This window comes from Eimeria acervulina, genomic scaffold, assembly GCF_000499425.1.
Source record: "Eimeria acervulina Houghton genomic scaffold, Eah_scaff967, whole genome shotgun sequence".
In the NCBI taxonomy this organism is placed as follows: Eukaryota; Apicomplexa; class Conoidasida; order Eucoccidiorida; family Eimeriidae; genus Eimeria; species Eimeria acervulina.
The window spans coordinates 1-12,444 of NW_013547045.1; the positions used below are offsets into that span (position 1 = coordinate 1).

The 12,444-nt window shown below is 38.4% G+C and overlaps 2 protein-coding genes across 2 annotated transcripts; one reads left to right on the forward strand and one right to left on the reverse strand.

Moving 5' to 3' along the window:
* Nucleotides 1-3,283: 3,283 nt before the first annotated feature.
* Nucleotides 3,284-7,707, reverse strand: EAH_00053020 (hypothetical protein, conserved; the record flags this gene model as incomplete). The annotated part of the gene is made up of 7 exons (XM_013391095.1): nucleotides 3,284-3,405; nucleotides 3,650-4,043; nucleotides 4,403-5,017; nucleotides 5,360-5,526; nucleotides 6,042-6,122; nucleotides 6,856-6,970; nucleotides 7,612-7,707. 7 exons carry the CDS (start codon nucleotides 7,705-7,707, stop codon nucleotides 3,284-3,286), a joined length of 1,590 nt encoding a protein of 529 aa, XP_013246549.1.
* A 1,063-nt stretch (nucleotides 7,708-8,770) lies between these two features.
* EAH_00053030 (40S ribosomal protein S0-A, putative) lies at nucleotides 8,771-11,800 on the forward strand (the record flags this gene model as incomplete). The annotated part of the gene is made up of 4 exons (XM_013391096.1): nucleotides 8,771-8,836; nucleotides 9,594-10,025; nucleotides 10,809-10,991; nucleotides 11,624-11,800. 4 exons carry the CDS (start codon nucleotides 8,771-8,773, stop codon nucleotides 11,798-11,800), a joined length of 858 nt encoding a protein of 285 aa, XP_013246550.1.
* Nucleotides 11,801-12,444: the final 644 nt, after the last annotated feature.

Genomic DNA, 12,444 nt, shown 5'->3' on the forward strand with positions numbered 1-12,444 from the left:
TACTTATATATACATATGCATATATGTGTGTATATGCATCTTTATACATACATACGCTTTTTAAATACGTGCATATATAATATATACATATAATATATATATATATATGTAATATAAATTATATATATAGTATATACATATATGTACATATAAATGTATAGTGTATATATAAATGCATGTATTTATCTATATATGCATATATACGCATATAAATATATATATATATATTTATTTATAAATATATACACATATATATAAATATATAAATATATAAACATACATTTATCTACATTATTATACAAACACAGAAAAAGCCTCTAGGCTAACATACAGCGGTATATCGTCAGCAAACTCAAATAAAAAAGATATATAAAAACGTATTATATTTATGTTTATATTAATGTTTTAATTTATATCTACATTTATATTTATATTTATATTTATATTTTTATTTCATAGGGTGTAGATACAGCTAGACTGCAAGCCTCGGCCTCGGTGTCACGAGCGACGAGAGGGTTTAGGGTTTAGGGTTTAGGGTTTAGGGTTTTGTGTATTAAGTTTGATATTCCGATTTACTTGTTGTTGAGGCTGTAAAAAAGAAGAATAATAATCTTGAGAAAGATCAAAGGCTGCTGTTTGATGAAGAGAGCAGCCGAAGAAAGCAGCAAAAACAAAAACAAAGCTCTTCATTGTGTATGTACAGCTTAATATAACTAAGTTAAAAAAACAGTAGATAAGCAAATATATTAATAAAGAGTATAATTAAGAGACAAAAAGAAATGCTTCTGAAGAGAAAAGGATGCAGCAACAAGAAGGAGACAGCTAGATAGCAGCAGAAACAGCGAAGGAGACATTTAAGGTCTCCTTCAGGTGTCTCCTCAGCTGTTTTCGGGGTGTATACTCACCTATATTCTTCTTCTTTTTTCAGTGTGTTATTATAATTATTGTAATATTTATCTTTTAACTCTCATTTTTATTTATTTAATCGCAATAAACATCGCAGAAGAGACAGATAAACAAACAAACAAATAAACAAACACTGCTTCACGTGTTCAGAGCTAGCTAACCCTCCAGCTGTCTCCTCATCATCATCTTGAGCGAAGTAAATACATAAAAATGAATATTTTTCTGTTTTAATTTATTATTTTGTTTTATTTATTTTAAGTAAAACAAATAAAAACAAATAAACTAAAAAATTATGCAGCTGAAGACCGCCAGGGAGACCGATCGACAACGAAGAAATCTGCTGTCTCCTTTTGTCTCCTTTTTGTCTCCTTTTGTCTCCTTTTTATATCTTTTTGTCTTCTTCTTTGTCTCCTTTTGTCTCTTCTTTTATGTCTTTTTGTCTTCTTCTTTGTCTCCTCTTTTATGTCTTTTTGTCTCCTTCTCTGTCTCCTCCTGTCTCTTCTTTTATACCTCTTTGTCTTCTTCTTTGTCTCCTTCTGTCTCTTCTTTTATGTCTTTTTGTCTCCTTCTTTGTCTCATCTTTTTGTCTCCTTCTTTGTCTCCTTTTTGTCTCTTCTTTTATGTCTTTTTGTCTCCTTTTGTCTCCTTCTTTGTCTTCACTTCCGTCTCCTTTTGTCTCTTCTTTTGTTGCTCCTTTTGTCTCTTCTTTTGTCTCTTCTTTTGTCTCTTTAGTGTCTCCTTTCTGGTGTCTGTCTCCTTTGTGTCTCCTTTATGTCTCCTATTGTCTCCTTCTTTGTCTCCTTCTTTGTCTCCTTTTGTCTCTTCGTCTATATCTTTGTATCTCCTTTTGTCTCCTTTTGTCTCCCCGCCTTTTGCTGCTTCGTTCATCTTCCTATAGGGCATATATATATATATATATATATATATATATATGTGTGTATATATATATATATATAAACGCATTTTTCTCTAACAATTCAGACGGGTTTCTCACCAAGCGAACAAAGTCGAAAAAAATATGCGGTGCTTATCTGCCGAGACACCCGAGGAGATTGAGGTGTATAGGCAGCTGGATGCTAGGGCTACATATATGTCTCTAGCTAGCTGGAGGGAGCAGCAGCTAGCCGTAGCTAGCTACACTGAAAAGCAACAACTATCTTTGTACACAATGAGCGGCAAACAACCATCCACATCGCTAGCCCCCTAGCAAGCTAGACAGCTAGCTAGACAGCTAGCTAGCTAGATAGGTAGCGAGCTAGACAGCTAGCTAGAGAGCTATCTAGATAGCTAGCTAGCTAGATAGGTAGCTAGGCAGACAGAAGGCTACATGACATCTGGTTAGATAGCTTACCAGCCAGCTATCTAAACAACTAGCTAGATACACAGATAGCTAGATAGCTAGCTAAACAACTAGCTATCTAAACAACTAGTTAGCTAGCTCTCTAGCTAGCTAGACAGCTAGCTAGCTCGACTGGCGTGTTGGTGTCTCCACAAAAAAATTGTATGAGGGCGTCTCCCCCACCAGACGGTTTTTCCTAGCTAGCTAGCTAGCTAGCTAGCTAGGTGGATAAAACAGGAAGATGCCTAGCCAGCTAGCTAGCTAGATAGCTAGCTAGCCAGCTAGGACGTCTGGAAGCTAGCTAGTTAGGTAGGTAGCTAGCTACCTAGCTAGCTACCTACCGAATGTCTGGTAGCCGGCTAGTTAGTTAGCTAGCTAGCTAGCTAGCTAGCTAGCTAGCTAGCTAGCCAGTGAGTTGCATGCTGGCTAGCTGTGCGACCTGTCTCTTGTATTCTTCTAGCGAAATGCAGAGACAGTGAGGAGGCAGATTAACTGCTGTAGGCTTCGGCAGCAGCAGCGGAGCAAAGGAGACACCTGGTGAAGGAGATAGCGGCTTCACCCGCTCTGCTATCGAAGCCCCAGAAGAACGAAGCTGCGAGGAGACAATTCAATACATAGCCCATCTATCATATATTTAAATAATGCATATTTATATAAATATAAATATATATAATATAGATATATATAATATAAATATATATATATATACATATGTATAACAAGGAGACAGAACGGAGACAAAAAAAAAAGAAATTAGGAGGAGACAAAAGGAGACAGAAAAGAAATAAAAAATAAATTAAAAGGCGACAAAAAAGAAATTGAAAGGGAGACAGAAAGGAGACAAAAGGAGACAGAAAAGAAATAAAAAGGAGACAGAAAAGAAATAAAAAGGAGACAGAAAAGAAATTAAAAGGAGACAGAAAAGAAATTAAATGGAGACAGAAAAGAAATAAAAAAGATATTAAAAGGAGACAGGAAGGAGACAGAAAAGAAATAAAAAGGAGACAGAAAAGAAGTTAAAAGGAGACAGAAAAGAAGTTAAAAGGAGACAGAAAAGAGACATACCGAGACATAAGCAGCAACAAGCTGCTGCTGCTGCTGCTGCGTCTCCCCGATAGACAGCGACAAACCGCTGAAAGACGAGGAGACACCACAAACCCCTGCAAATATCAAAAGGAGACACAAATATATAAACACAACAGAATTAAAACAACAATAGGAGCTGCTGCTGCCGCTGCGGCTGCTGCTGCTGCTGCTGTGCTAAACAACAGGAGCAGCAAGAAAAGTAGCAACAGAAGCAGCAGCAGCAGGAAGATAAGCAGCAGCAGCATTTATTTATTTGAAGAATAATAATAAAGAGCAGCAGCAAAAATACGACGAGGCTAAGAGTTGCTGCGTCTGTACCTGTAGGTGCAACAGCATTAGCCCCGTGTCTTAGCTGCTGCTGCTGCTGCTGCTGCTGTGCAGCAGCAGCAGCAAGAACTCGAGTAGCTTTTTTGCTGTTTTCTCTGTCTGTATGAGCATGAGGAGACAGGAAAGGAGCAGCATTTGAGCTGGATTTGATAAGCTCTGCTTCTGCTTTATCTTTTTTGTTTTGTAATTCTAAGAGAGTCTCCTTCAATTCTTGTCTCTTGCTGCTGCTTGTTCGAGAGCTGGACAGACACTCCATCACAGAAGCAATCTGATGCTTCAGAGACACCAGCTCTTTTAATAGACCTCCTCGCGCACGCTGCAGCAAACCCCCTGTCTCCTCTCGTCCTCTTAAGATTTCTTGTACGTCTTCATCAGTGTATGTAAACTATATACACATACATAATTAAATAATTAAATACATATATATTTATTTACTCGTTTGTTTGTTTATTTATTTTATTTATTTATTTATATTGTGAAAAATAAATAAATATACAACAAAAAAGAATAAACAACGGCTAAAAACACAAATACAACAATTTATATTACATGCAAATAAACAAATTATATAAAATAAATAACAAATAAAACAAAAAAAACAAATTATAAACAAATAAACGAACAGTATGCAAATAGGGTTTAGGGTTTGATGGTACCTTTTCGAGTTGTTGAATTTTGAGTTTTTTTAGGGTTTAGGGTTTAGGGTTTAGGGTTTAGGGTTTAGGGTTTAGGGTTTAGGGTTACCTTTTCGAGTTGTTGAATTTTGAGTTTCATTTGTTTGGCGATGTCTTCGGCAGTTTCGAACTGCTGCAGTTTTTTAACCCAGCATTGAAATTCTTTGAGTGTTACAGGGCAGTCTACAAGCTCGTTTAACTTAAATTCTCTATCATATTTGGCGCTAGCTCGAGGTGTGGGGCGAAGGACTAGGGTGTATGTACACCTCAGTCCGCCACTATTGCTGCTGCTGCTGCTGTTGTTGCTGCTGCTGTTGCTGCTGCTGTTGCTGCTGATATTGCTATTGCTGTTTTGCTGCTGCATGCAGTAATACGGTTCGCATGCACGAAGTCCAACAATAAGACATACAAGAGGATCTGAGTAAGTCGCTGGAGGTAATGATGAAGAGACAGAAGAAGAGACAGGTTGAGGAGGAGACACTTTAACAATACACCCGGAAAGAAAGGAGACAGCTGAAGGATGACCGAGTATATGATGTATTCGAACAACAGACAACCAAACCCTATTCACAAGCTGCAGAGACAGTCTGCTTAATAAACGCGTTGATAAACAACTCCGCTGTCTCTCTCCTAACTCGTTTCTGTCTTCAGCAAACAAACTGCCCTCCCCCTCCTCAGCTCGCGCCTACCACCACAAACCACAAACCCTAAACCCTAAACCCTAAACCCTAAACCCTAAACCATAAAACCTAAACACTAAGCCTTAAACCTTAAACCCTAAACCCTAAACCCTAGAGAAAGCAAAAATGTAAACAATAGAAAACCCTTAACCCTAAAAGACACCGCAATGTAAACCCTAGAGACCATCAAACCTCTAAACCCTAAACCCTAAACCCTAAACCCTAAACCCTAGAGAACGCCAAACCGTAAACCTTCGCGAGCCTCCAAGGGTAAACTGAAAGCCCACTACAAAACCCCAACCCCCAACCCCTAAACCCTAAACCCTAAACCCTAAACCCTAGCTTACAGCAGGTCTCTTTCTAGAGGCAGTTTGTTTCGCAGTATCTGTTTGCTCTTCATTAACTCTGCTTGAGGCTGGGATCGTCTCCTCCCCGTCGATCCCCTCGTCTCCGCTTATCTCCATCTCGCTGCCACCCCCTACGACTATTTCTCCTTCTTCGCTTGAACCCTCAGCTGCACAAACCACAAACCCTTTTAAAACCCTTTCTAATGCATCTTGTAAACCCTAATAAACCCTTTATACACTCTCGTAAACCCCCATAAACCCTAGTAAACCCTTATAAACCCTTATAAACCCTTTTAAACCCTTGTAAACCCTTGTAAACCCTTTTAAACCCTTATAAGCCCTATTAAACCCTAATAAACCCTAATAAACCCTCTAAACTCTTCTATTGACTTGGTAAACCCTCATAAACCCTTTTAAACCCTGTTAAACCCTTGTAATGCCTTTCAAACGCTTGTAAACCCTTTTAAACATCTTTTATAAACCCTAAACCCTCACAGTTCCTAAGCTCCTGTCAACCCTAAACCCTAAAACCCTAAACCTTTAAACCCTAACCGTAAACTCTTGATCATGAAGGACTGAAGGAACGTCATCGCTGCTGTCTCGCAATGTGCAAGTGTGGCGTGTGAGGGTTTAGGGTTTAGGGTTTAGGGTTTAGGGTTTGAAGGGTTTTAGGTGTACATACAGCTGGAGTCAGAGGCTTTTGTTTGCAGTTGTTTCATTCGAGCGCGTCTCGCACGAATATCTGATAAAGCCTCCAGCCGCCCTGATCCGCAAACCCTAAACCCTAAACCCTAAACCCTAAACCCTTGGTTTGAGTGCCTAGACAGAGTGCAGCAAACAGAGACAAGAAGAAGAAGACAAAGAAGAAGAGAGAAAGACAAAAGGAGACAAATAAATAAAAATCAGCAAAAGGAGACAGAGAAAGACAAAGAGAGACAGACAGAGACAAACAAAGACAGAAGAATAAGATAAGCAAAACAAATATAAGAAGAGACAAAAGGAGACAGAAGGAGGAGACAGAAGAAGAAGATAAGAGAGGAGACAAAAGAAAAAGACAAAAGGAGACAGGAGACAAAAGAAGAGACACAAGAAGAGACAACAGAGACAAAAGAGACAAAGAGAGGCAGAGAAAAGACAAGAATAAAACAAAAGGAGACAAAAGGAGACAAATAATAAAACAAAGAAGGAGACAAAGAAGGAGACAAAAGGAGACAGACAAAGACAAAAGGAGACAGACAAAGACAAAGAAGAAGACAAAGAACAAGACAAAGAAGTAGACAAAGAAGAGGACAAAGACGAAGACAAAGAGTAAGACAAAAGGAGACAAAAGGAGAAGACAAAAGGAGAAGACAAAAGGAGAAGACAAAAGGAGAAGACAAAAGGAGACAAAAGAAGAAGACAAAAGGAGACAAATGAAGAAGACAAAAGGAGACAAATGAACAAGACAAAAGGAGACAAAAGAAGAAGACAAAAGGAGACAGTCGTTGGACATGCACCATCTTTTGCTGTGTGCTGTTGCAGCAATTCTTCTCGCTGTCTCCTCCTAGCTACTTCTTCATATCTCCTCGCTAACTCTGCTTCTCGTTGAAACTCGTTAAGACTTTCAAGCGCCTACAAAACAAATAAACAAATAATAACAAAGGAGACACATGCACTAGTACTCGCCCCCAATCTGTTGCTGCTGCTGCTGCTGCTGCTACTGCTGCTGCTGTTGCTGCTGGTGCTGCTGCTGGTGATGCTGCTGCTGCTGCTGCTGATGCTTATTATGAAGCAGCAGAAGAAAACTAAAAAACAGACGAAGCAAATACACAAAACAAACTACAAAAAGAAACAGAGACAACGTCATGAATAATAAAACAGACAAAAGACCCTACGACAGCAGCAGCAGCAGCAACAACAGCAGCAACAGCAACACCAGCAACAGCAACAGCAGCAGCAACAACAGCAACAGCACCAGTGGCGGCAGAAACAGCAACGCAAACAAGAGCAGCACTAACAACAGGAGCAGCAGCAGCACCAAGAGCAGCAGCAGCAGCACCAAGAGCAGCAGTAGCACAAGCAGCATCAGCAGCAGCAGCAGCCCGCAGCAGCAGCAACGCGCAACATCAGCAGCAGCAGCAGCAGCAGCAGCCCATCAGTTCTTTATCCTTCCCTCTTAATAAATACTTCATGAAATAAACGTTGCATGCATTTAACTGAAGATGCTTGTGATTTCTTCAGAAGAGTAAATAGAATTAGGGTTTTAGTCGTACCTTCTTGTCGCTCGCATCCCTATACAAAGACTCCGCATCAAATGCAGCAAAAGAACCTCCGCCAGAGCTCTCTGTGCGTCTCTTTGCTCTCTTCATTGTGTAGAGAGATAAGTTAAAGAGTAAATAAAAGAGAGAGAATATATAAATGCAGCACAAGTGCTGAGCAACCTTCTACCCTCTCCTCCTCTCCAAGCCAACAGATATAAAAGCAGTCTTAATGGGCGTTGATGTGGAGATAATGAAGAAGAAAACAAAAAAAAAAGAAAAGAAAATACAGCTGAGTTGTACGTACACCGCGCGACTGCTTGACTTGTAAGGGATACACGAAAACGGATCTTAGAGAGTTCTTATGTATACCAAACAATTTAGAAGAAATTAATTAAGAAATTAAAAGAAAATATACATTTTTTAACTCACAAAAGCCCCAGTCATATTATGCATGCATGCGCTTTAGCTTTCTGCATGCAGTTGCGGTGTACGTACACCTCAGTTATTGATTTGCATCCAGGTAGTCTAAGCTTTGAATAGAGGAAAGATGAATTAAATAAAGGAAAAGCTTTTAAAAGTATTTATTTTATTTAATTTAAAATAAAAACTCAAAAGAAAAACAAACAAACAACAAAAAAAATAAAACAAAATTCAGCGGAATTTCGATTTCTGCTGTACGTACACCGCATCTCATATTCATATTGTTTCTTATTGCAGCTAATTTAAAAGCAAATAAAACCATTTTTGTTTCAATATATTTATTTTTTAATCTTTTGTTTCTTTTTCTTCGATTTACAGCAAATTTTCCTCAACCCCCCGCTGCAGCAGCGAGCACTGCGCGGTTTGCTGCGGCTGCAGTAAGCGCAGGTCTGTACTTTTCGAGTTGAGTTGAGATATTTCTTTTGAATATATTAAATTTAAAAACATTATAAAGCTTTAAAACAACACAAATAATATCCCAGGGCTTCGTGGGGCTGTCTCAAGGCTGCTGCAGCAGCAGCAGCAGCCGCAGCCGTGCCAGCAGCAGCAGCAGCAGCAGCTGCTGCTGCTGCTGCTGTTACTGCTGCTGCTGGGGGTGTTTGCATGTGCTGCATTTGCGGTTGTTCGTCGGGTTTTCTTTTGTTTGTTGCTTTATTTTGTGCTTTGTTTGCGAAGGAGAGACTGCGCGAAAATGAACGACACAAAGCCCCGACTGAGCTCCATGGAGGAGACAATTGCGAAGATGCTGATATGCAAGGTGCGGCTGAGATTGTTTTAATTGTTGTTTTCTTCTTTTCAGGTGTATATGCAGCTTGCCTTCTTGTTTTGTCTCTTTTAAAACACTGAAAAACATCCTCTTTCATCCTACACGCTTTACAGTTTAGGGTTTAGGGTTTAGGGTTTACAGCCCGCATGCATCGTCTTGTGGGGAGTTGCTGCTGCTGCTGCTACAGCAGCAGCAGCAGCAGCAACAGCAACCGTTTGCTTCCCTACAACTATTATTAGATTCTGTTAGAGCGAGTGTGAAGAGAAATGTATAGGGACAGCAGCAGCAGCAGCAGCAGCAGTAGCTCCTGCTGCTGCTGCTGCTATGTATGCTGCTATGTATCTCTCTTCACGCTGTTTGCTTTTTTTATTGTCGTTAGCGCCCCTTTATAATATTTATATTTATAATTATATTTATATTTACATTTATTGATTGTCTTCTGTGTATTATACAACCCCTTGATGCCTAGACCTGCTCTCTTGCTGCTGCTGCTGCTGCTGCTGCTGCTGTAACAACAGCAGCAGCAGCAGCAACAACAGCAGCAGCAGGAACAACAGCCGCACCATTCTTCTCAACACAATGAACAGCAGCAGGAGCACCACTACCACCACCATCAGCAGCAGCAGCAGCAGCAGCAGCAGCAGCAGCAGGAGCAACACAACAACAACAACCAATAGCAGCAGCAGCAGCAGCAGGAGCAGCAAATATATAATTAATAAATATGTGATATTTTGGGGTGTCTATGCAGGTGCATATCGGTACGAAGAATGTTGAGCACAAGATGCGGCCGTACACATACAAAGTGACATCTGAAGGGATTCATTTGATAAACTTGAAGAAGACATACGAGAAGTTATTATTAGCAGCAAGAGTAATAGTCGCTATTGAGAACCCGGCAGATGTTTTAGTTGTATCTGCTAGACCGTACGGTGCGAGAGCGTCTCTAAAGTTTGCGCATTATACAGGGGCACAGGCTGTAGCTTCTCGCTGGGTTGCGGGCATGCTTACTAATCAAATAACACCTAAGTACAGAGAACCGCGACTTATTATTGTTACAGATCCTAGAACAGATGCGAGAGCTGTTAAAGAAAGCTCCTATGCTAACGTGCCGGTCATTGCTCTATGCGACTCTGATTCGCCTCTTGAATACGTCGATATTGCTATACCCTGTAATAATAAAGTCAGTTTACTTAACCCCTTCTCAAACCCTAAACCCTAATTATAAACCCTCTTCACAAACCCTAATTATAAATGCTTTTATTGCTTCGAGTTCTTTCTTCTTTTTCTTTTGTTGTCATAAACTTATGCCTTCTGCTTTTATTTAAACCCTAAACCCTAATTGTAAACCCTAATTACAAACCCTAATAGTAATACGTTCTTCTATTGTATGCTGTGCAGTCTTATACCCTAAACCCTAAAACCCTAAACCCTAAACCCTTCTTGAATAAGCATCAGGAGGTTTCTGTCTATTCCTTGAACTGCTTTGCTAAACCCTAAACCCTCATTTAAACCCTAAACCCTAATTTAAACCCGTATAATTAAAACCCTTGTTTCAAACCCTAATTTGTAGAGTCATCATTTGTTGTTTGTTTTTATTTGTTTTTATTTTTATTTTTTAGTTTTTTCGTGCTGTGTTTGCTATACCTTTAAAGTTTTATATATTTATTTACTGATGGATTATTTATTGTTACAAATAATGCTTCATTTATAAGTAGACAAATATATTTATTTATTTATTTATTTATTTATTTATTTATTCTATTTATTATTTATTTATATTAGCATTGATGCACTGACTGTTATCTCACGAAGTATTATATTAATATATTAATATATATATATATATATTATATTATATATCAAATAAAAGCTCTATTAACTCTGAATTTGGAAATATAATTAATAAACATCTATATAATAGATATATATATATATATATATTTATGCATGTCTGTATATACAGGGTATGGAGTCAATAGCATTGATGTACTGGTTGTTAGCTCGGGAAGTATTATATTTGCGAGGCGAGTTGAGCAGAGGACAGCCCTGGGACGTAATGGTCGATCTCTTCTTGTGGAGAGACCCCGAAGAAATAGAAAAAAGAGAAAAAATCGAAGACAGAGATGCAGCGCCTCACCAGCAGCAGGTAATTTATATCATATATAATGTATATATTATAATATATATAGTATATTATATATATTATATTATATAGATTATAAATATATATATTATATAGATTATATTGATTATATATTTTATATAATATATATTATATATGTATTTTTATAGTCTAATATAATATATATATATATATAGATATGTATAGATATGTGTTTATGAATGAATGTATGTATATGTAGAAATAGAAATATAAAGCTGTAAATGCATATATATACATATATATATATATATTTATTTATTTATCTATTATAATGTTTATCTATCTATGTTTATATTTATATAATAATAATAATAATAACAAACAGAAGCATAAAAGGTTCAAAAGTAATATATCTTCGTTCTTCTCTCGTTTTGTCGCTGTCTTTTGTATTTACTTTTATTTGCCGCGCTCTCTGTCTCCTTTTTCTTCTTTGTTTCTGTTTGTTATATATATATATATATATATTTATTTATTTATTTATATGCATGCATATTGATATATTTGTTTATTTGAAGGAGACAGTATATCGTATGCACCTTTAAACTATATAAAAAGTATATATAACTATATATAAATATATATATATTTGTTTGTTTTGTTTATTTGTTTATTAGGAGACATCACAGTGGGGTGCAGCAGCAGGAGACTGGGGGGTTAAGGGGACAGCAGAATGGATAGCACCTCCTGCTGCAGGCGACTGGAATGATGCTGCTGCTGCTGCAGCAGATTGGGGTGCAGCACAGCCAGCAGCAGCAGGAGCAGCAGCAGCAGCAGCAGCTACCAAGTGGTAGACGTATCCTCTCGCTGCTCTACACGCATTCACAATGCCTCTTCTTGTCGCCCAAGCTGCAGCTGCTGCTGCAGCAACAGCAGCAGCAGCAGCAGCAGCAGCAGTAGCAACAGCTGGGGGATTGTGCATTTACTTACTTTAAGAAATGTCTTCTTCGCTTTGTTGTTTGCTACTGACAAGCGAAAGGGCTTGGGGTTTGCTAGGGTCTAGGGTTTAGTTTCTAGGGTTTAGGGTTTATTCTATTGAGGCCAAGGGTTTAGGGTTTAGACCTGCTGCTACGGTTTCACTTTGCTAGAGTTTAGGGTTTTAGGGTTTAGGGTTTAGGGTTCCCCCTGACGCGTTGCGGTGTAGGTACACCATAGGTTATAAAAGCAAAGAGATATTTAAAAAATAGTTTTCGTCTATAAAATTTAGAGTTTCAACATTGTCCTAGGGTTTAGGGTTTAGGGTTTTGCTGGCGGTTTAGGGCTTTGTTTGCTGTTAGGGTTTAGGGTTTTGTTTTTATTCTTGTTTTTATAGCGGTGCATGCTTCTTCTTCTTTTCTTTTGTTCGATTTTTTCACCTTCTCGCCGCGCATTCATTAAAACATTTAAGAAGCGTACAGCTGCACATACACCCCACGCAAACCCTAAACCCTCAATTAGG